At 44.2% G+C, this 25376-nt stretch overlaps 1 protein-coding gene across 2 annotated transcripts in view; it reads right to left on the bottom strand.

Annotated features, from left to right (window-relative positions):
- Positions 1–25376, bottom strand: part of LOC8038087 (homeobox protein Hox-D1) — a 143523-nt gene that overhangs the window by 72652 nt on the left and 45495 nt on the right. The window contains exons 2-3 of one of the 2 annotated variants that reach the window (XM_040499603.2): positions 10633–10716; positions 1678–2302 (exon numbers count right to left, since the gene is read on the bottom strand). In XM_040499603.2, coding sequence (XP_040355537.1) covers positions 1678–2302; positions 10633–10686 — 679 coding nt within the window. In that variant the 5' untranslated portion in view covers positions 10687–10716. Of the gene's footprint in view, positions 1–1677; positions 2876–10632; positions 10717–25376 lie in introns of those variants that run through there. The other variant, XM_029976297.4, reaches the window with a different exon arrangement.

Raw genomic sequence — 25376 nt, 5'->3', positions numbered from 1 at the left:
GGTGAAAGATGTTATTATATTATATGTTATTATTTTTCTCAAAAGAGTGGCGTTCATCATGAGACCTTAAAAATGGTTCTCATATGGGCAATAAAAAAAAAATAACGAAGAAAACGGAAACCTAATCAGCTTTCTGCGTGCTCTGCAGGAAAGAAAATGAGCAGGCACTTTTCATCGGAATGTCAATCCCTGTCTCGATTTTATAGTATGATAGACGTGATTTAAATACTGAAGAAGGCGACCCAACGTTTATTCACCGGTCATAGCAGCTTATTCATTCTGAATAGAGCTAATAGGGAGTTTTACACTAGGGGGGCGTCTATGCTTTGGGTCACCATCACTTAGGGGCGCCGCACTACGCAGGCGTAGAATCTCTGCGATTGCGTACTGTGACGCCCCAAGCTGCTTGGAGGACCCAAAGCATAAGAGCCCCCTATTCTAGAACTCTCGGTTCTTATTAAGGTCCCTCTTATAAAGAGCCACGCTTTGGAATCACGTTTAGAGTGAGCAAGAAATACATTGGGACTTGTCCAGAGTTCAACATCTATCAAAGCTGTTCACGGGATGGATGATATTAAGCACGAAGTTTGTATTTCTATTAGGAAGGACTGTTCAGAAATCAGTCTACATTGCCGTGAACCTCCCGCAGAATGATCGAACGGTCTGACGACTGAACAATGCATTCCAGGCAAAGCATGTCTTAGACGCGAACCTCGTCTCTCTGAATTAAACTAGACTCTTCGGAGCCATTCTTCATCAACAGATGTGATTCAAACCACATACCGAGCGCTTCGCTGGAGAGTAAACATTGGCGTTTTGCTATATACAGTCTTGATGCATAACAATGGGTTGGTGTGATTGAATGTGATTTAAACAATTAATAATATCCAATCGTACGCTTTTGGGTTGACCGCGTTTGGTATACATTACCGTTGCTATGTCTAACAACGTCGTCATGAGTTGGTGCACAAAACGAGTCGCCTTGGGGGAAAAAGAGAGCTTGCTCTTTGGTTAGATCACCCACTGATGACTCGACCACGCAGTGTCAGAAACTTGCAACCCGTGCAAGAAGTATAGTATAAGAGAGTCGTAAAAAGTCAATATCACGTTGTCTCGATCATTATTGAGGGTTACTTGAAACGACAAAAAAAAAAAGAAAAAAAAGAAATATATATTTTCTACGGCCAGGTTGCCCCAAATCATCCAGTGCACGAAAGCTACAAGGTACAATTTACTTGGTGGACCCTGGCTTCAATTTTTTCTCGAAAGTGCCGGAGGCTGGAGCCCATGAATTGTGTCGCTGGCCGAAAGTGGGAGAATCGCGGTTAGAACGGTCTCGTGGACAGTATAGCATTAGGCGTACGACAAAGCACCCGAGGAGCCGGCGCCCATCGCCCTCCAGATCTCCCCTCGCTTCCCGTGACAAGAGGGTGTTTGTGGCCGTCGGTGGCAGCCGGGAGTCAGCCACAGATGGCCCGGAACAACAATGGGCCGCGACGCCACCCCAGCCGCCCGTCCGGACGAGCGACAAGGACTCATCCCTTTTATCGCGATCGCTCCGCGTCAATCACACCTCGACTCGGCGGGCGCGATGCACTCGGAGATAAAACACCGATCCGCCGGGGGTATTTAAGCGGCCGCGCGACGGCGGTGACCGCCAAAAAGAAGGACACTCACGGGGCTTGGGCACGTTCCGCTTCACTTGCATCCATTTGTAGGTGGGCACAGGCGCCGGCTTGGGCGGCGAAAGTCCCGTCCGCGACAGTCCGTGCGCCTGGTACGCGGCGCCGTTGTGCTGGCAACTCTCCCGCACGGCGTCGTAGCCGTCGGCAGTGGCGTAGCCGGCGTAGCCGTTCCTCCTCTGCAGCGCCAGCGGATCGAGGTAAGGAGGCGGGTAGCCCGGGGCCCCCATGGCGCCCCGGTCTGCCATGTGGTCGGCGGGGGTGGCCGCGTGGTGCACGCCGTGGCCGGCCACGGGCTCCATGTGCGAGTAGTCCAGGCTCGTGGCCCCCCGGTACGGGAAGCCCGTGGTGGCCGTCGTCGGGGCCGGGCGCGGACTGGCCCCGCCGGGGGAGCCGTAGCCCATGGTCGCGCCGTTGGCCCCGCGTCCCCCGTGCAGGTAACCGGCGGCCGCGGCCGCGGCGGCCGCCTGCTGGTCCAGGTTGGTGTAGCTGAGGCCGTTGTTGTCGTTGATGATCTGGTGGTGACTCAGCGACGGGTCGCCGTGCAGCGGAGGGGTCCGCGGGTCCGGGAACGAGATGGGGCCGTAGGGGCTCTCGGCGGGCGCCGCCGGGAAGTACACCTGGGCCGCGAGGTCGTAGTGCTGTTGCGGAGAGCCGTAGGGCGCCGTGGCGCCGTCACCGTTGTGACACATGCTCGCGTACACCACGTTCGAGTTCATGATTGCGGCCAGGAAAAGGCCGAACGCGCGCACCGCGTGCGGCTGGCGCGAGGGGCTGGGCGCTTCAGATCATGGGCGCCGTCCCCCGCCGGGACGGGAGCGGGGCGCCGGGAAACTGCGCGACGCGGCCATGGGGGGCAGGGGGGAACCGCGGTTCGGGTCGGGCCTCGGCTAGGGCCCCGCGCGGCTCGCGGGCCCTAGGCTCGTCGCACTCGGAGGCGGGCGGTCGAGCGAACACACACTCACACACACACACCACGTCCGGCCGGTGCGCGCTGCGGTCGCTCGGACGCTCGTGGCTGCACGCGCGTGGCGCGCACTCACATCCAGCGGCGCTGAGTCGGCAGCACTGGCGAGGGCAGACCTCGAGCGCCGCTGCTGATGACAACAACACGGCGCGCCGCCATGGCAACCGCGACTACCTGTGGACGACGCATCGGCAAGCCACCGGTTCTAGCGGCGCGCGCTGGCGGAGTCCGGCGCACGTTGTTGCCTGCCCATTTCTATATAGCGGAGCGCTGTCGGCGTGCGCCGGCGACGAGGCGTGCGGACGTGGGAGAGAGCGGCGTCTGCCGCCGGGCGCCGCGCAGCTCGCGATCAATCCCTGCGCGGGGAGGGGCGGGAGGCCGGCCTCGGCGCGCGGGCCACGCCGCCCCGAGGGGACCGACGGGGCCCGGCAGGACACCGCCTTTCCGACCCGCCTTCTGGCCTGGGGACGACGTCGAGCGCCATCTGCCGCGCTGCGCGTCGTCCGGGCGCGTGCATTCGTCGCGCTTCGTCGTCTCTGGCACAAGGGCGTGAAAAGACCCTCGTGAGGTTTTCTTCTTGCCGAGTCGGGAGCGGACGGAGGGTACGTCTAGACTCGAGGTCCAGTTCTGCTGTCACCTCTCGAATGGGGTTCGGTTGATGCACTCCTCACGTGCGGCTAAGTTACTTTAACCTGGTGCGCAGGAAGCCGGTGCTTTATACCACGCGGCGACGCATGCAACAACCTGTTTGTTATAGGTTCGTTATTTCGTTAGGGAACCGCCGAAGTAACAAGAAGCATCAGAATTGGGCACTCGCTCTCATTTAGAAGCCGCCAATCATCAAGTCCGCTTTGAACAAATGCAACATTAAAATCATGCAGATTCTAACAACACGAAACAAAATTACGGCGCCGAAACATGACAATTTTTAACGAACAGTCGCTTCAAATAGAGCTGCCTGCTGCTGTTCGCATCACCTTTCTCTCTCGCTCTCTCCCTCTCTCAAACGCCGAAGTATATACATATTTCTCTGCATCTCTCTCTCTCTCTCTCGATCCCACTTTGCTCCTTAGGATTCCGGCTGTCACCGGGCAGCGCGTCTGTCATTCACGCTTCCGATTATGCAACTCTTCCCACTTATCAATCACGGAGCGGCAAACGCTCGGCTAATTCCGCGTGCGATATTTCCAAAGAGCGGCGATTGAGCGAGGCCGAAACTCGCCCGAGCTCGGCTCACTCCCACAACAGATATACTGCGAGCATTCGGTCGGAGCGAGAAAGTGGGCAAGAACGCGACGTGCCAACTCGGTGGCAGAACGCGCAACGGCGGCGGCGTCTTTCATGCATGGCTGCCCGGCGCCCGCGCAACTGCATACAGCCTGGAGGGGGAGTCGTCCGGCTCGCGGTCTCTGTGTGCGCCGAAAGTGGGCTTTGTTGTGTGCCGGATTCGCGTTAAGCGTGCTGCCGATCGTCTGACAACCTTGATCGATGTCTTTTGTGGGCCGAGCCTGAGGTAGAGTCGAACGACGTCGAGTGACGTCAGGTGACGTCACTTTCAAAAACGAGGCGACCTTTTGAAAAAGAAAAGAAAGTTGGTAAAAGAAATCATTCTTTTGACACACCTGGCAAAGAAACCTTAAGCATCAATTCTTTCTTTTTTCTTTTTTTACGGAGGCAATGTAGGTGTTCAGAAACCTAACATACGGGTCAAGTAGATTGAAGGTGAGCATATTTTGACAAAAGAAACTGTGAAATCCTCATTGCGAAATACTTACAGTCCAAAAATTCACCGTCCTATATGGAATTGCAGCGTCGCCTACTGGATATTTAAAGCAAAGGGCCGCTTATGCATACGTATAAATTCCCTAACCAAAACCTTGGCTATGGAATTATTTTGCTATATAGCTCGCAAGTGTTTTGTTTTATGTCTTACATCATATTGACGGTTTTGGTTAAGCTCATCCCTCTATCGTTTATTTTTAGATGAAGTTACAAAACGTATATATTCTTCAGCAGCATTATCCCGCGTATTCTCACTTTAGAAAAATATAAACGGCGAGAAAACCCAAGAAAATTTCCAATGTAAAAAAAAAAATCAGACCCCTATAAGAATGAAATGAAAGCGTACTATGCAATTATTCTTACTGACTCTCCTGACCGTGGTTCTCGCCCTTGTGGCCAATAAAGCCGAAGGTTTATATGACTTTTCCACAAAAGACCTCGGCCTCAAATATCTCAAAAGTTTAGGTCTTCGAGAAGATTAAAGCAAAAAAGCGGCTTAATTAACTGGTTGTTCCGAATATAGAACAAGAAAAGCCCGCCGATATTAATATCCCGAGTTCTTCAACTTTATGTGCAATCAGTAGAGAATTATACGAACAAATTCGCTTTCCCGAGAAAATGTACCATACATATTCAAGAAAGTTGTGTACCAACTTTGGAGCAAAATATATGTATATTTTTTTAACAAAAACAGCGAACCGTTGGATAGCTTATATTCATTGCTATAAACCTGATCTTAATCTCATCGTTACCTACCGCTAGTCTAATACATTAATCGTAAAATAAGGCAAAATTTATTTAAATAAGAATCGGGGATTTTGTAAAGAAAAATCTCATAGAAGATTAAAACTAAACGCTTTCTTTCTAAAAATGATCTGTAACAGTATATTATACAGGGTGTTTAATATTAATGCGGACATTTTCGTTTCCTGTTCATTATTATTTTTTAAGTAGGGGCTGAGGGTTAGACGAGTTCGATCCTTCTTTGCCATGTATTTATGAAGCTCGGCGGACATTAGATATGAAGGCAATCGACACGGTAAGTTGATTGTTTAACTAAAATAGGTTAATTAACTTTTTAATCGATGGTTTTAGGGGTCATGTTGCAATTGCAGTTTGGACGGTAATTACTAATTTAACTACAGTCTACAAAAAAAAAATTGTGTTTTTCGGCATTTCACCACGCTAAACCTCTGATATTTTTTCTTGTTTTTATAACTGCTTTATAGGTTTTAGAATAGTTTTATAGAGGAAAGTTATTTTGTATGAAATTAAAAAAAAAATACAAACGCTCGCCTTGTTTCATCGGCGAGCGTTCGTTTAAGTTGCACACTTATTAAAATTTAAAACTAAAGGAAAGACCCATTGAACGGAACGTATGCATGAAAAAGTCAAAGTACGGTAAACGGAAGATAACACAAGTGCGAGCTAAAAATGAAAGCAGTCCAAGACACGCTCGTAAACAAAAAAAAAAAAAAGAAAAATCAACCGGTTGTTAATAGCCTTTACACTCGTCATCTGTTTGCACCTCACGTCCAACTGAGAGGTTTTTTTTTTTCTTTTTTCTTTATTTGACAGGAGCAACAATACTGTATAAACAGGAGTGAGCTTTTTGTGTCTTTTATGCTGACATTATGCATGCAATAACTTTCATACATCCAGCACTGTAGATTAGGTTGTTGAAAAGTAGACGTCCAAAATTTATCAACAAAAAAAAAATTCTTTCCAGGGTATTGAAAGTTTCCCAAATAATGTGCTCTGAATATTTTCTTTTTTTGAAAATAGTGTATTATATAGTTGTTTGACAGGTGTTTGAAGAATACTTATATGTTTGTAGTCTTTCAATTGTGTTGAATGCAAAAAGAAAAATATTTTGGACCAGAATAGTCTTTTTTTTGCAGATAATGCTTATCTGTTACTACTCGTGTTCAAAAAAAAAAAAAAAAAATGTTGTTAAATTTTAGTTATGTTGATGAACTTTTTTTTATTTGTTTCCAAAAACCACTCACTGCAAAAATGCCTAACCGTAATGCAGGTTTCTCTTCTCAGTAAAAATTTATCATGCCACGTTCTTCACAGCGGACTCATAAGGCCCTGCTCAATGCTTTGTAGTATTATAAAAGCAATACAAAAAACGCGTTAACCAAGAGAATTACAAAAAAGGAAAACATTTTTTATGAATAAGCGCTTAGCGAGGCGATATGAAATGGTAGAAACCATCACCTGGATTAATGTTTTCATTAATATTTTTGTGATGTTTTCTTATTGAACACGCATGCATAACATGCCATGAATGATAGAGACGTTACAATTTAAATACGTTAGAGCAAACGGTGCTGACGCAATCTCGGCAGGTCTTTTGCAATGCGCACCCTGTTATCGGCCCTTCTAAACCTCGCTGGCATTAAAAAAAAAATCAGAATGTTAAAAAAAAAAAAACGCGTCTTTTTTAATTATTACATTTTCTACGCTTTGCCGGACGCTTAGCGCCCACTACCGGTTGGGGCCATATATGTCAAAGCTTCATAACTTCCCATTGCCTGATTCAAATGTTACAAGCGATTTACGACGATGTTTAATTAGAAAAGAGGGCTGGTTTTCGAGAGCAGGCGCTATTTATCTTTACGTGCTCGCGCACTCTGCTCGCCGCCATTTTCGCTCTAAATATTACTAAAAATGGCTCAGAAAATATTAATATAGCTAACGATAACTTCCCGAATTCGACGTTTGGTTCTAACCTCCGGCGCTAAATTTGGACGAAGAGTAAGCGCTCGGCCATACGTAGCATCTCTTGGCGGTAGACGGTTCAAGTTTTACTCATAAAACACCCTGTACTTAAAAGGCCCGAAGAGCTTAAATCCGGACTCCCACATTAGCACGGCGTTACTCCTGACTTCTGACTGACGCAGTCCCTAACACGCAGATAAAATGGTAGGTGAGAGTGAGACACGCACCTTTAGATTCGAAAGGTCATCACAGCTTTTGGTGTGTCGCATGCCTGTGCCTTGTTCACCTCTAAGGGCAGCGCGGTGGGAGCTGCTCATTAACTCAGTAGCTCTAGCGGCTTTGAAAGCTGCGTACCTAGGCACTTCACGCCCTAAACTGGATTAGTTTTGACATGACAAAAGATTTTAAGCACAATGAATATGTGCTTTCCTACTGAGCAAAATTAAAGAACGGGTACAATATAGCAACTCGCATGGCTCAATCGCATATATGCTCCGTGAGAATGTCTCCTAATACAAATAAGTAACTCGTACACAAGACATTTCACAAATCTGAGCTTCTCAAGATAAAAAAAGAAAAATAATAATGCCGACTATAAATAAGGACTGATTTTCTTTTATATTACATTTTAAGCGACTTTATCCAATCTATGACGTGAGCGACCCAAAAACACATAGTAACTATCTTCTTTTTTTTTAACTTCCCCTTTTATTTTTTAATATCCCTTCCCTTATCTCCTTACCTGCTTCATTGGAGTACATAGACATTTCTAAAGTACCCTATATGATACGCCAATTTCGTTTTTGTTTTTGTGTAAGCAACATTAAGAATAAATATGTCCGTTGAATAAACCCGACACGATCTCATCTTGTCAAGGGGTGCCATAGACCTTGGAATTGAAAGTGGGTTTTCAGGGTCAAATGAAAACTCGGCAAATCTGTTTTTGTTTTTTTCTCGTGCAATAAAAAAAGTTAGAAATAAAATATTTAATGTAATAGAGAAAAACATGCCTACTTCTTTTACCGAATAAAGCTTGTTTGTTCATCTTCGAAGTTGTCGACCATAGTCGAGTAAATTTCTTTTCCCCCGCAGGACTAAAAAAAGAGTTTCTAAAAACGTTTTGCTGAACGCATCCTAAATTACTAACAAATCATTATTTCTTTTTTTTTAACCACCTTTTGTATGGCTTTACGTCCCTCTCATATCGCGACGATATCTTACCATGACACTGATTACCATCCCACTTTCAAGTACAATTCCAAAATGTCGACAAGGCAAGTAAAAAGGGCTCTTCTACAACAGTTTCGCAACGACGCTCCCAACCTCCTCATAGCGGTACACAGTGTTCCTTTTTAAAATCCTCGAAACAAAGTGGGAACCCAGCACGCGCTTCTAATGAAATCATCGGACCCCCACCACCACCGCCTCGCGTTCTCACTCCTCCTGAGGCAAGTGCGCATCCGATCGGCTGAGCCGCCCACCACTTTCACTGAACACACAGGAGAATCATTAGTCATCCCGAACCCGCGCCACCCTAATCGTCAGTGGCGCGCTCTGCTGGGACGGGGCCTACAGGCCCAAGTGGTTGCGAGGCGTATATGCACACTTTCCCCGACGAGGATCATATATCAGGCTAATGAAACCGAGTCGTTGAAGGCTTCTTTAAGGTGGAAGTAACTTGTTGTTGCCATTTCGGGTGAACCTATTACACGCTGAATAAGTGTGTTGCTCTCGCTACAGGTTTTACTCGCAGCGACCATTTCCGACTTTAAAATGTCGTTTTTATGCGCGAAACAATCAGAGACCCACAGTTGTTCTTGTTCGTTCCTTTGCGGGGAACCTAACGATGTTTATTCCAAAAGAGGTAACACAGACAAAGTAAAAAAAAAAAAAAGATACGCGCCAATGGAATAAAAAAGAAAGAGAGACTAATTGTCGTTGTACAGGGAAAAAAAAGAGAAAATCCACGCAAACAGAAAGTGGACAATACTTGGATTCTAAACGTGCTTTTCACGAAGGAAACATGATATCGGATAAAAATATCGGAACACCCGCAGTTATTCATGAACTGTGCAATAAGAAATGAAGAAATGTATTCTTCGTCGTTTTTCTTTTTGTGTGTGTGTGCATGAATTTTTGAATATGTTCATTGTGTATACACAATCTCTGTACCCCCTGCACAATGCCTAACAATACAGCTGGTATTTGTAAAAATAAAATAAATAAGTAGGCGATATAAAACGAGGATAAAAATACACCGTCGTCATTTCGTCCTTGTCGCCGAAGTTTCTTAATTATGTTTCTTTTTCAGTGGAAAAATTATTAAATTAATTAGAACTGAGGCGAAGCTATATGCCTGGAAACAATACTGCCCCAGTACAATGAGATTAGTGAACATGTTAAGACAAACTTCTATCGACGTGGGCAAAAGCCCCAAGCGAAGATTAATTATGAAAAAATTGTAGTTTGGTTTTAAGCTTTATTTTTTAAGGGTGACTTAATAATACCATAACCTCTGTTCTAAAGTTCTAACGCGAATATATGCATGAAGCGAGTTTGGTTTACAGGTATATGCAGACTGAACGTAAAAACCCTCATGTCTATACTCAGAATCGTTCAAAATTATTCTGGCCTTTTCATACACCTCAATGCATATTTAAGGTAATATCTATGATAATCTCCAGGCTTGCCAAGCCACACGTTTGGAGAAAACAATTTCTGTTCGCACTTGTTTCATGCTTTTCATTATTAGCGAAAACGTTGTTTCTTGAGGCAGCATGTATATCACTGTACGCTTCAGTCATATGCAAACATCTTTTTATACATCTTTTTTCCAGCAACCTCAATCGATTGGAATCGCCTCCCCTCACCTACATTCCTGTCTTTATCACGAGAGCCATAGAAAACAACCCCGCTTTTCGCGAAGGGTTACTGATTCCCCATTTATGCGGTGAATTCAGATACTTGTATGCGCATTTAACATTATATATTTTCTATTCGTTTCGATGCTTACGCATTCCAATCCGCGAAAGCCTATTTTTGCTCTGAGCACCAAATTTCGAAAGAAGAGCATCGTGTTCATCAATTTTTTTTTCTTTGATAGGCATCAAGAGACAGAGAGAGAGAGAGACTAAAATAGAATGTGGTTGTAGAGAGATTGGCACCCTTAAGAACTGCAACGGCTGCTCCGAGCAACGTCAAGGATACAGCCGTGATCGCGATATTTAATGCAAAATCGTCAGTCGTGACACCAAGTATACAACCGTGATTGCTGAAAATGCTGCATTAGAAATCGCGATGTTTACTTTTATTGCAGTTATATAATATATAGCTTCTTGCGTATCTGTTTCCTGTTGAGGAAGGGGAAAACGCAAATAAATGTTCTCCGCGACAGACTTCCTTTCTCGGTCTTCCGTGCCATGTTCCCAAGTACACTGGAGAGAAATGAAGTGGAACTGAATTGGGCGACCTTACCCTCGAAACATCGCAGGAATCGGAGGATGTCCGCATCGTTCCTCGTCGTTGCATCTGGCGGTGGCACAGCCGCCTCCTCAGATCCTGCAACGAGCAACCATAACGATAGAGAAAACAAAAGATGGCCTATGCAAACTACGTGAACCCGTCAAATACGTCACTATGACTCATAGGGCACGCGCGTGCGGCCTGCCCTATGCGAAACAGCAATGTTACGCAAAGCAGCAGATGCGTGGGTTGCTGACATCTTCAATGGAGGAACGGGGGGGGGGGGGGGGACGGGGGGGGGGGGGGGGGCGGTAGCCGAAGGGGGTTTCGTCCTCAAGCTCCACCCCAACCCCCTTCCCTCGAAAAATATATTTTAAATACGAGAGTTCCAAGGTCGAATAAATGTAATTGGGCAGGTTTTCGATTGACGATGGACAGGAATCTAAATTGGAGGTTTCAAAATGGATGAAGTGCAGCGTGAACCCTAATAAAATTTTGCGAAGTATTTTTTTTTATCCGCCATGTTTGTTGATGTATAAAGACATAATTTTTCAGGTATTCCTTTTGTAACTCGTGACTGGCAAATACCTGCTGTATTTCGCCTTCGTCTCCGTCGATCTGTTTACCTCTGGATACTTTCCATTGCTTGTTCTTCTCGTTTCGGAACACGAATGTGAATGTATTTGATATATGTATTTTAGGTATCTAACGTAACATCCAAAGCTAGATTAAAAAAAAAAAAAAGAACGCAACACAGCTATAGTTACTCTGAAGCCGGAGTCACACTGCTCATACGTCATACAAAAGACAGTCTGGAAACACGAGTCACCGCAATATCTGCGGTTCGAATGCCGCCTGTCGAGTTTTTTGTTTGAACTCATTGTAATGCGGCATTCGAAACACGGATCTCGCCGTGACGCTCGTTCGAATCTGTATGCAGACTCTCTCTTCTATGATGTATAAACAGTTAAATACCGGCTTAAAGACGATCTTTTTTCTCTTTTTTTTTTTTTTTGCTGCTTTATTTTGTGATTGACTCGCTGTCTTGTTCTTATGCCACAAGAACCAACTAATTCCCGGTGACCAAATTATACTTTGCTTTATATAACTCCCCTGTCCACAACAACCACGAGCCCCGCGGTGTTGTTTTGCATTGAATGACAATCAACGGAGCGTTTTTCTCCCGTTCGTTCTCGGAAAGCTTTAGAACACAACGGTCTCGAATGTGACAGCACTGCGGTTGCCTCTCTCACACTGCATATAAGCGTCGCGAACCAAACACCACATGTACTTTATCGTACCGATCGACCGTTTCAAAGAGAAGGAAAGAAAAAAAAAGTTTTCGACTGCCTAAATTGAACACATACTTGTTATGGCGCTAGTAAGCTCTCCAAACTAAACTCGTCCGATGTGCTCAAAAAGAGCGCGAAGCACTAGGAAAAGCGCGCGCAATATCTGATGGGGCAAGGCATATACCACACTTCAGGATTAAGAGTGTAAAAAAAAAAAAAGATTAAACTACACAATGTCTTTTCGGATATTCTTCTTGGCACACCTGCAAGCTTTAAATTCGTATATTTTTTAAGTGTTCTGGCAAATACACAGTTCCTATCATGGATGAGAGTCAATAAACATTTTGGTATGGTGTCATACACCACGTGTCAGAACTACTTTACCATCACCACAACTAGAGACTACTGAAGATTCAATACCGAGGACAACATACAATGGCGGGTACAAGGTCTCTCAATAAGGAGCCCATTGCCCTTCGAGGTCTTTAGCGATACGAAACCCCTTAACCACATTTTTCCACCGTTCTGAACTTGGGTTTCTTTACTATACCATGTGAACGTAAGCTTTGGGCGTATTTCTTCGATAACGCAATTATTACTTATTTACCCGCCCCACTAACAAGCTCTATAATGGACGCAGGCGTATAAGACTAACATGCCGCTTACTAACAAGTTAGAGTTTGCCAATACCACGAGTGTTCACTGCGCCTGAGCAGAACCGAGATTCTCGTCAAGTGAAGTGCCTTCGCACATGTGCCACGTGTAAAGCAGCGTCAAAACAGCGACGTCACGTTTGACCCGAGTGTTTGTGTATAGGCACTATCGTGGACAGTACGAGCTGGAACAGTCCTTTTTTGGTGTGAGATCTGCCGGAACGCAGAGTTTAATTGTCTCATTGTATAAACTCTTTCGAGCGATAGAGAGATGATATAGAAGCTTCTCAACACCGCAGACGCAGAAAAAGGCCCGATTATTGGGTGTTCCAGCTCATATTGTCCGCGGGAGTACAGCTTATACTGCAATATGTTGTTTCCAGTATTGGCGACTCGAGCAAAATAGACGGCACCTGTATAGTGGGTAACCGTCACAGATTATCGCAGTGACAGCAGTATAAGCTGTACCCATGGAGCCATGGCATCCATGGGAACGAGTGGGGGCTTAAGTTATCGCGTTCCACTCCCAAAGGCGAGCCTTTTATTTATTATTATTGTTTTTGTATATTAATCGCGTATCAAAATACCTTAAGCTATGACTGTAACTGACTGTAACTGCCTTCACTTATTGTTCCCCCCCCCAAAAAAAAAAGAAGGGGAAGGAGGCTGACGCCCTGTACCATCTGTCTTTTTCCACGTTTTGGCTTTGCCCTAAAAACCTGTTCTTTTCTTAGTTTTCTCTGAATTAAATATATTTGATCTTTGCCCTGTTAAAGTATACGTATGTTTTCTCACTTTAACCGAATAGTTTATTACACATAGCCCTGTTGATCTAGGAATTACCGTACGATTCGAATATCCATACGGCAATATCCCGAGAGATGCCCCGTCTCCGAAAGATAGCCCACCCCTATCTTTGGCCTCATTTGCTTGTTTTTTTTTTTTTAAGAAACACCTAAAGATAGCTCACTTCTAGTATTTGCAGGGCCCTGGCCAACGGTGACCTCGGCAAAAATATGTGTTACTTAACCACGGAGGGAGATGAGCGAACATTGCTGACTGGGAAGGGCATTCGTGTTTGGTTCATCGCCCATTCCTGTGAAAGCAAGTTTCGAGGGCCACAAAATCTAAAACTAGCATATTTTCAACTTTTATTTTTTTTTGATAACACAGTGGAAGTCAGCTCACCCCTCATTTTCGATTTGCAATCGATCTTAGGTGAGCTATCTCTCGTATTTATTACAGAGCAGACAACAACAAAACGTATATATATATATATATATATATATATATATATATATATATATATATATATATATATATCAGGGTGTCGAACCGGAACCGAACCGAACCGAAAACCGGAACCGAACCGGCATTTTTTTCGGAACTGAACCCGAACCCGAACCGTTATATTGTTATCGCGATGAACCCGAACCGGAACTGAGCCGGAAAAAAAATTACGGTTACCGGCTCATGTCAAAACGGTTCGGCCACGCGCTGTTGACAATGAATGTGCTATCAATGCCATTTGTTTTTTAAGGGCCGTCAACTGACACACACCTCGCTTACATATTTTTCTTCTCCACTCAGTCTTAGGAATATAAACGCTGCATCCATGAATCTTGACAAACGCTGCTTCCATGAATCTTGACATAGGAACCAGTATTGCGCTGGTCGCGGCTTGCACGGAAAAAAAAATTGGAAGGCTGTGCAAAAAAAAAAAAAAAAAAAAATCGCGTCACGGGATTTTATTTTCCTACAATCTCGTAAATCCTAAATGCTGCTGTGTGCTCATTTCATAACACGTTTCTAGAACGCGCGAGCTCTTGAAGCTTGCTTCCATCGGAATGAGAAAAGAAAAGGCTGTGGAGTTTGATAATAATGCATCCGGTTTCGTATAGGCACTTAGAAGCTAACATATTTGTGAGACAGCGAACTCTTCTATTTTAATATTTATCCTATTACGTCCTTCTGGCGTTGCGTTCGGTGAAGTGTTTTTCATATTCCGTATCTTGTTTAATGAAAACTTCTTTAAGGGTCTAATTTGAGTTACCGAAGGCTAGTTCAAATAAAGAAAGCTGTATTTTCTCCCCACTGTTCCTTCAATTGCTTACACGCCGAGGTGGCGGGATAGTTAGCGAGTTCTACTTGTAAGTGGGTTTGTAAGGAGGTCGCGGATTTTGCAGCTACTGCGTCGGACCCAATTAGATGAAGTCCGAATGCGTAAACGTCGGTGAGGTAACCTTTGAGTGCACATAAAGAAACCATTCCTGGTAGAAATCCCTGAGCCTTACACTACGATGTATCCCGGTTCGTATGTGCTGATTTCAGATGTTTTATTTTTAATTTATTTTGATGTTGCAATTTGTCATTTATAATTTCCGAACCGGTTCGCGAACCGGTTCGCGGATTGAATTAATCGAACCGGAACTGAACCGGAACAAAATAAATTTACCTGAACCTGAACCGTAACCGAACCCGTATTTTTTTTCGGTTCGACACACTGATATATATATATATATATATATATATATATATATATATATATATATATATATATATATATATATGTAATAAAAATTAATACAACTTCCCAGGTTGTTGTCGGGCCATTATATCGCAAGTTCTAACGGTTTTTACGAAAATCTCATCTCTCGACGTGCGATTGCAAGCCACTGAAAACAATGTTTTCGGAATAGTATACGGATGGCGACATCACAGTCGGAGATCGGCTCAGGTGCCTTTGACTCAGCAACAACAAAAATTCGCCAGAGAAGCGATCGTGCATCACAAGAATTCTGGGTTGTCAATCCGACTGAGGACCATAAAGAGAACGCTGCGAACCCGCATTCAAATTGTATATAATGGTGTGAGAGAAAATAAATCGTTTAGATGGAAAGACAGAATTAATGACGACAAAAGAAAAAGAAAGTGTAGAAAAGCGTTATTTTGTTTTTGTTTATCGGCCATCACACGGAGTGGCCCAATAAAAAAAAAAATGTTCTTCAAATGAATCGGTGTTCATTCAGTTCCGAAGATAAGTGGCACTGATGCCCATAAACTAATATAGTCGGCAGCGACCTGTCATTTTTGTTTAGTTTACTGGTGGCTTATTGTGTACGAGTGTGTACTGAAAAAACATTGTTGCCCTGACAGTTTTTCAGAGAAAACTCATTGGCAAATTTTTTTTCGCACGACCAAAGGCTCACGGGAGTCAGAATGCGACAGTGTAACACTGCGACATTTACAGATATCCACAAGCCCACAAAAACAAGCCAACCATGTATCCAATTGACGCCTCACAAACGCTGGAAGGCGAGCTCTGATGGAAAGAACATGACATTTGACGATCAGGGTTCTTCACCAGCGCCATCGTTACATTTCTACATTATGTGGTGTGGTGCAATGAAAAGTCCGCTTAACAAACTGTTTACCTCGCACCTACCGGTAAACAGGTTTGATCGTATTGTTTTCGTTATATTCCAAGGATCTGCACCAACCAGAGGATGATTTGACATCTCGGGAGGACCAAATTTCCTACCCTTCAAATTCAGATAAAGCTTCAAATAACTGGGAACAATGATTTTAAGCACCAATGTGTCTAAAGTGTCGTTAGTCTGAAGCGTACATTATTTAGTGGGTAGACTCGCACCATACTCCCGGGTAGGTATAGCGACAACATTTTCCATCGAAATGCAGAAATAGCTGGTTTCGTTTACTTATACAGCATTGTGAAATTGCATCGTTGGGGTGGCATAATTTTGTGAGCCTTCGTGCTGCCGCCGCACCATGCTGCAGTCGGACGTGCTTCGTGCAAGCGCAGCTGTCCATGAATAAATTTTGCCAATTGTGAGCGCATATCTTCCGAACACGCAGACGACGCCAAAATAACGCGGGGGACATGCGACGCGCCGTGGCAAGTTTACAATAAAGCTTACTCGCAATCTTCCAGACGTTGAGACTTTGAGAAGCCATATGATCACCCCAAAAGTATAGCAGCGTGAGTCTTGACAGTGATGCATGCAATGGCAAAACGCTCAAAACCGCGCGCGCAAGAAACACGACTGTATATTGAATGTATGACACAACAAAAATACATTGACAGAATAAATTCTTACGTTTATCCAGGGCTGCGACCACGACGATTTCTCGCAGATTAACATCCTCGATTGTCCAAAGAGCGCGAAACCTTCCGCTTGGAAGGTGCGCCTCGTGACCGCCCTGCCGAGTTTGCAGAGCGGGAAGTCGGCGGTCGGTGCTCGCGTATGCGAAATCAGTTTATGGAGTCCTTTCATGCCGCTCGGTCAGCGTTCCATTGTTTGTTACCGAGCCCTATTTCTGCGCAGTTGCTGCGCGTCTCGTTGACGTGGCGGAGTGTGCGGCGTCTGTTCTGGGCGTCGAGTTTCGAGAGAAAACGCGCAGAGCTGCTAACGGCGGCTGCGGTGATCCGACTGCCTTCAGCTTTCTCTCTCTCTCTATTTTTCTTTTTCTTTTTACATCTCACAGAGATAGGTGTTATGAAGTGCGTTCTGATTTACCCAACTGGATTGGGGAAAAAAAGAGGTTCACTGACCTTGTTTGCTGAGGGCACATGAAATGGTATCGACAATACAGCTGCATATCAATACAAGCCCGCCGCTGTATACGCTTGTGATATTTAATCGACACGACACATTCATGCTACTGCTGAGTGATAAATGAACAAAGAACAAAGCAGCAATGTTTCGCAAATAACTGGACTTGCCATCTGTTCAATAGGTTAAAGTTGAAACGTTGCCTTTAATGCATTACTTTATAAAAAAGACAAGTTTTGAAGGCTGCGTTTAGTTTTAGTGTAACTATTGTTTCGAAATAGCTATTCTATCCTAAATTCACAACGATTACTTTGGACGTGTGGTTTTCATTTTAATTATTTATCAAGGGTAAATGTGAAGCATTGATGCAAATTTGGCAATTTTTGGGTAAAATAAATAAAGTGAGTTCGCGCATAACTGTAGAATTTCGAAAAGCAAATACTAAGCAGTTTCTTTGTATTTGCTTGATGGTTCTTCTACAGTTCCCTACAGTGTTTAAACGAATTGTTTTGAATCGTTGGACTTCAGAGTTTAATTGAGGGTTCAATTCGCCAATTGTTTTCCGGCAAATATCCTAGCAAATAGCGTTAGTTTAATAATTTCGTTACTTTCCTGAAAGTGCCACATTAGACTTTCAGGCGTTCTCTAAAAATGCCTGAGCTTCTAAATATCCACAGAGAACCTGAATTGACAATCCTACCGATCTTCGAAGCGAACACAACTGACAAAAAGCGACAAAATAAAACTGGTTTGAAGAAAATGAAACACGTTTACTACACTCTGTAACGCCGAATTAGAGCGCAGCTCATGAGGAGGAGGAAAGGGTACTGAGGGAAGGGTATACGCCTTTTCCCTTTCCTCCTGGACACGTGCCACAGACATGCCCATCGAGCTGACACACGCACAGCGTACGCTTTGATAAATGTGCGGGTCTGCTTTTCAGTCAGTGCTGGGTATGCGACGAGAAAGTGAGGGAGAGGACGAGACGATAAGGCGCGGGAACGTCCGAACGCCGAGCTCTGTTTCGAATGATTAGTGGGTATGACGCCCAACGCCTCTATCTCGACTCACACTTCGAACTTGTTAGATTGCCAAAAGACGGCATCCAACGTTACGCGTTCCCTTTCGAACGCTTTCGATGAGTGAGTATAAAGAAAAAGACAGCTATACTATATGGTGCCTGGAACGCGTCTCCGACCGGTGTGTTTACCGCGTCCAGAAATGTGGTCCCTCGATTTCCGCCTCGTGACGTCATAGAAGTATCATGCTGTAGCCAGCAGCCGTGGCCCCTGGTAGTGTCACAGCAGTGGTAGTGTATGTGACTGACGCCTGCCCTTCTGCGGGTCGCTCTGGTCGCGCTTCAGCTGGACAGTCCTGGAAGCTTTGGCAGCCAGGAGTTGCGACGCCGCGACGACAGCGACACTCCCGTTCGCTCGTGCTGTTTGCCGGTACTTCTAGTGCCAACCGCCAGAGTCGCGACTTCCGACAGCGTGACACTCGGGATTTTGTGACGACATTTGTTCCCTTTCGGGAGCACTTTTGATGTGCGGGTACGATAGGACGCTAAACACACCAGTCAGAGGCGCGTTCCTGCGGGCACCATAGCTATATATACCAGCACATGCTTACAAACAAACCGGAACGCCCCTAGCGACAGGTCACCGGCAGCGCGCATGCGCAATGGGGTGCTGACAAGGAGTGCCACATCCCGCATGAACAAACCATTGAAAGTGATGTTGTCGGGCTCGGTGTGAGTCCGCGTGCTCCTTTCCGCGTTGGAATTGTTGGTTCTACGGTCTCCTAGAAATGTGTTACTAACTTAGTGGCCTGAGCGAAATTAACGAGGCTTGTTGTTACACAGCAAAGGTTCGTGTAAATAATTTAACGTGCGGCGATTCGTTCCGCGTGAACTACGCAGGATGGACTCTAAAGCCTGATTCACTTGATTAGATTCTGCTCGTCATTTTCAGTCGCTTTGTCGGTCGGGCTGGAAAAGCGATGTTCGACGCCGATACAGAAATCGCAAGTAGGATCGGATCAAGTGAATCGGGCATGATAAGTCGGTGATGGCCACTGGTAACAATGATAAACATCTCTTTATATCTACTGTTCACACTGAGCGTACTTACACCAAACAACCTTCAAACTTAAACGTATTTTGAGGCCCGCGCTTACTTCATATCGCAATTACGGGTCAACGTTTGTTTTACTGGTCACTGTTGTCTGCACGAACAGACGACGGTTTGTACAAGTAGACGGACCTTTGAACGCGAAGACGCGGTGAACGTGGTCCGCGAATGACCCGGCCAACTTAACGGTTTTCCATCGTTCATGTTAGAACATGCCAAATAAATCGGACGACCCAAAGTATCCCTGGATTCAACCCAAAGTGCTTTGCGCCGAAGCAATCGTGGTTCGACGGTGTCTGGCGTTTTCCTTTTCACGGCACCTATCCCCATTCTCGGACGAACCGAGAAATTACATGAACACTGATCTTATATCTGTCCCGGCTCTTTGAGCGGCTTTTTGTCGAAAAGGCTGGTTTTAGTCTAGTTTCTTCCAAAACAACACTGGAATGCCCGTCCCAGATAGCGACTTCCGCCCACACTCCAGGGCCTGAGGTTGGAACGAAGCGCCAACACCGCGGCGTGAAGTAGCAGAGTAGTACAGTTGGTGTATACTTTTACGTCTATATCACTAGTCGTTCCAGTCAGTGGCTCAGAGCTCAGCTTTCTGCCGTCTCCGGGCTCTCTCACCTCCTTATTCTCTCGCTCAGTTTGCCATACCGTATAGGGATCTTGACGAATGACAATTCCCAAAGAATGCCTTGACCGGAATGATGTCATTTGAACAAACTTTATCTCGTGAGTTTTCAACCGATTGTGTATCCCGGAGCATACAGAATTGGTTTCGCTCTAAACAAAATATCGCTTGCACCTTTGCATTTAATTGCATTATAATAATGAACTTAGATTGCAAGCTTCACCCTTGTTTGTGTTCATGCGTTAATATTTTTTAAAGTACTTGTGCTTTTGGACACGGTGATGAAATATCAGGACCTTTATTTAAAACAAAATAAAGAGACTCCTATATTTAAATCAAATAAATTTGATTCAAATCAGAGTACCTGTAAAAACGAACCTCTTTATTATTAAATGTATTTTTAGTCATTGCACACATTAATTGATAAACCCGTCTGATCACTGAAAAGGATTCGGAAGAAAGAATGACGGTAAATTCAAAAGGCAGTTTAATGAACAACTTTTTATTTGCATAAATCCTTCTATACCAGAACAAAGGCAGCTTGATTTGTTTATTTGTAAACAAAACTATATTTGCTTTTTATTTAACGTTCTCATTTGCTTGCACTATCACATTATCTGTCTCTTTTTTTTTTTACTCTCTCTTTTACTTTCTTACTTGCTTGCAATAGGACATTACGTATCTGAAACGGAACGTAGAAAGAAAGCACGAGAAGATCACCGTATTTTTTGTCTCACGTTCAGCCTGCTATAAATATGTATTATTTGATGATCACTTGATTTAAGTGCCAAGCAAATGCACACAGAAATCATTCAATAATAGACGAACTGTGAAAAAAAAATATTTGTGCGGTTATTTGTGAGGGAATGGTTTAAATCATCATAATAAGAACGGTGTGATTTAAATCGCAATCTAAATCATAATCTAAATTGCGATTGAAATTGTGATATAAATCATATTGATTTTTGTTCTCTACCCTGCTTTTGGAGTAATAACTACAATCTGAGGCGAGTTCTGGCAAGACACTTTCAACCCATCATTATTGAAGCCTGCACGACGTTTTCCATGATCACGTTATGATGAGTTTAGTTTAAGAATTAGCTATCACGTGAAAAGGTTAAAACTATAGACTAAAGTAGAAGCTAAACTAGTAATTAAAACTCACATGTTGAACACTGTTTGTGTCGGCTTCTATTTGCCGGCTGTCCTGATAAATAATAAAAAAAAATTATATTGCGAAATTGTCGACGTTAATGCCAGGAATTTTATTTGAGAGTCACGTTTGTATAATATATGTTGAAACTTGTCAAGATAATTGAACATTGTGCTCCTGAAATGCAGTAGTAATTGACTTTTTGCGTAACATACAATTATGATGTATCACCAACTTGTCATGTGTTAGAGCAATTGAAATACCATCATTACCGATGTTCCATGTTTCGTCACTCTACTTAGCCTGTGGCGCTCATAATATTGCAACTAAGTGATGTCGTTCGGTCTCTTTGGTCTTGGTGCCCCATCACAAGCATGACTGGTCGGCTGCACCTTAAATTCAAGTGCTACCAGTTAACTTGCACAAAACGGCTGAAACGTTAACAATAAGCACGAAGTTCAAAAGTGTAATAAAATTAATCACATTAATAAAGTAGTTTCTTAAATCAGTTTGCTACGAGGCAATTAAACTTTCTTCCAAGGCACTAGGACTCTTTCTGATTGTACCAGTACAGTTGTTACTGCGTTATGTCATCCGGTATGTATGCAATGCAAAATGTTCACCATCAACACTGAACAGACCTCAGGATAGCCTAAAAGTTGGTTCAAACATTTGCAACAAGCGCGTTAGCTCCGACTGCGTCCGTTGTGACCGGAGCGACTGGAACGACCGCTGTGCGCCACGTGTACACACTTTTGCAACCACTTGCAACAGCGCAGCAACTCTGGCGAATGAACATGGCGGTCGTCAACAAGGAGGCCGCTTCTTTGTCGCCGTCAGCTGTTTCCGCTGTGCCTTTATAAAAAGAAGGGGACGCACCGGTGTAACGAACTGTTTCGTATAGTCTTAAGCTGCATTCACTTTTATTTTTCCAGGATAAAGCTAGCAGTGATAAATTAATGAAAAAAAAGGACAGATGCGAGCATGATTTCCATTTACGACTACACCAATAGTACAAATCTCGCCACACGCTATTTAAATGATTAGAAATGACGCTACAATTTTAGAAGCGATATACGGCAACATAGATATCTAATTTTTTTTACACATATAGACGTTGCAAGCGTTCAGAAATGCTATTCGCTAATCGTTTTTCTCGAATAATGAAAATGTGAAAATTTCGCATCCTTCAGACACATCTTCACAAACAGTACGCATTAGTATCTTGAAGTTGAGTACACGAATGGAGTACTCAAAATAAGAAATCCGGGCGATGTTTGAGGGCACAAATGCTAAGAAAGTACCAGTCGAGGTAAACAAACACGACAGCACAAGCGTTTCTGCTGTCTTGAGGGTACCACCACGACATCGCTGCACGACTCGAGTAGATATATCTTCTCTTCTAGGACGTGCTGATTTATCATTGCGACAAGAATTCACAGTCAAGGATTGCGCACTATGCGGAACGATGGGCGTCCACGCCGACCACGTCGAGGATCGCCACCGACGCCATGTTTTTCAGCAGATAACACGGGGCCACGAGCTGTCCTATGAGGAATCATAAGAATGGTGTTCCTTTAGTTTCCCAGTGATCGGTAATTTAGACCAATGCGATGCTTACACCCTTTTCAGTGTAATCCGGAGTAATCCTGAACAAGCGTCGTGTGTATATTGCAAAGACCTTTCACATCAATCCTGAAATATCTCGTCAATATCAGTGTTTTTAATATTGTGCATGTAATCTACTCTTCAGCCTGGCTAAGCTGCAGAACTGGCTTTCAATATTATCATTCTCGTACAGCTTCAAGGTACGCTGATGTTAACTTAGAAATGCTAAAAAATGCTACTAACAGCCCCGCTAACTCCTTTTTTGTTGTTGTGACTTCTGGTCTTTTTAAGCAATTCCTTCTAAAACAACAATCACGAGAATGATAAGAGATTTCTTTAGCTCACCTAGTTTCAGGGGCGGATTGCATGCATCACAGTATGAAAAACGCTGACATTGGCGAGAAATTTTAGAACTGGTATGACTGGTCTCTGGAAGCTAATTCAGGATGACTCCGGATTAAACTGAAAATTCTGTAAGCATCGCGAATTGGACGAAATTAAAGATCACTACAGAACTGAACGAACACAGTTCCCATGATTCCTCGAGTGCGGGCCGGGGCGCTTGGAGGATTTAGAAAATTGTCTATTCGCAAGAATCCCGCCCAGATTTCCCATATCGAGGTAACCTAGTCTCCAGCTGCCAACATGAAAAATGTCTCGCTTGAAAACTCTAGTAAAACAGACCAATCTAACTATAGCGCTTATCTTCGGCATGGCTTAACTGAGGTCATTAATCACTATCGGTGGCTCGGAGACGACAGATCTGGTATCACTGCTATATCACTATTGTTACAATACACGAATGAGTCTCTACGTGCCACTCAAGTCGTCCGCAAGTATCTCGAGAGTTAGAGAACTGCTAATGGTTACCATCACGCAACACAATATTTTTAGTGTAGCCAGAGAAAAAGTGCAATCTAGCCCACGAGAGGCGCAAGAGTTATTATACTTCCGAAATATGAAAAAGCCCAATAATAATAATAAAAATAACAACAACAAAAAATCCCAGTTCCTCGGCATGCTTTGCAAAGGAACTGAGGTTGCAGCCTCGAGCGGCGGCAGGAAACTGCTGCACGCACTGCCTCGTGTTTACATTTAGTGGATTTATAGGTGCCACTAAGTTTAGCGGATGGCGTTTATGTGACACCGTGACCTCGCGTGACGCAATAATAACGCATGACACTGGTATGGCACGTAGATGCATGACGCCTCATAACGTCACGATGTTTCCGCTAAATTTAGCGGAGAAAATTTTCCACTAAAGCGATCACACCGCCACAGAAAAGACGGTCTTCAGTCTAAGGCGTGTTTCTTCCTTGTATTATGGGCCCGTCACATTGGTAATACTGCGTCCAGATTTGTTCGAAGACTACACGTGGACGAAGCCTTCGAATATGCCTGAGGCGAATATCCGCACGCTAATTCTGTCATCATGTATCCCGCCAACTTTTCTACGATGTACGAGAGCAGTCTGACTGCGGCTCAACGAAAGAATACGGCAAAAAAATTCAAGCAGTTTTTTTTTTTTTTTTCACTTACTTGTGTTTAAATAATACACGCACCCCCGAGGACGTCTGAAGTAGTGAAACCAGTGACAAGCACCGTCGAGGTTCCTTCGACTATTTTCCGAGGGTCCAATTATCGTACGCGGGGACGATTCCGTATACCGGCGGCGGCGGTGTGGCCAATCCCTCTTTGCGTGGCCGTGTAACAAGTTTGCCACAGCAGGCGCGAGCACGTCGGGACCAGGGGGAGGAGATGAGGAGGACGGATGAGAGAACCGAGCTGCCTATATGGCGGCCTCGCCCTCTCCCCGTGTCTGGGAGACTCTTTTTCGCGCTCCCAAATAAGAAAAGAAAAGGCTCGCGCGCCCAAGTATCCGGCATCTCCGCGAACCGTGAAAGAAGCTGCGGTCGACATCAGGGGTAGACCAAGCGCGTCAACATCAGTGCGTGCCGGTGTTTTTCTAAGTCGCCATTCCGTACCGGCGTGCGGTCGTGTATCACTACTGCGTGGTGCCCCAGGCTAGCGGTTGAACTGCGCAGGCTAAATTGCTCATCTACAGCTGGGAGACAAGTCGCCAGTTGAGGCAGACTAAGGACTAGGCTGTATAAACATACACACACCCCAATTACCTTTAATTGTTTATACGTGTATGATCGAAGGGAATTCTAAAAGATCCGTCTGTTATCTTATTACTAATTGCAAATCACGTGCATATTGGGATTTTTTTTTTTTCTATTTTGGGAAATGCGTTTTTCGAGTTCGTTTTTCTTTTTCGCAGAGTATCAAAAATCAAATTACGGTGAACTATACTAGGATCCCGGCGAATGATAAATCCCGGAAAACAATATTGGAGAGAAAAAAAACTGCGATGTGTGCAAATACAACATTAGCGTGACATTTTATGTATTTATTTATTTACAAAAGCAACCTGCAGGGCTGAAGATGCATATTCGTGAGAAAGAAGTCGTTTGTGAAACATGACTAGGTAACAAATTAGTAAATGCCGCTAATTAAACACAAAATATGTATAACAAAATCATCCTGCGTGTGCACATTAGATTTTTCGGAGCGAATCGTATTATGATCTTCGTCTTTCGCTGAGATCCTTCTATATTTCCCCGTGATTGGCTCTCTCTGTTCTGTATAAAAGTGAACTCAGTTTTTTTTTTTAGTCTAGCTCGAATATTCGTCCTTTTTATAGCAGAGT

This window comes from Ixodes scapularis, unplaced genomic scaffold (genome assembly GCF_016920785.2).
Source record: "Ixodes scapularis isolate PalLabHiFi unplaced genomic scaffold, ASM1692078v2 PGA_scaffold0__279_contigs__length_252992795, whole genome shotgun sequence".
In the NCBI taxonomy this organism is placed as follows: domain Eukaryota; kingdom Metazoa; phylum Arthropoda; class Arachnida; order Ixodida; family Ixodidae; genus Ixodes; species Ixodes scapularis.
The sequence above is the reverse complement of the archived record's forward strand: the minus strand, read 5'-3'. Positions and strand labels throughout refer to the sequence as shown.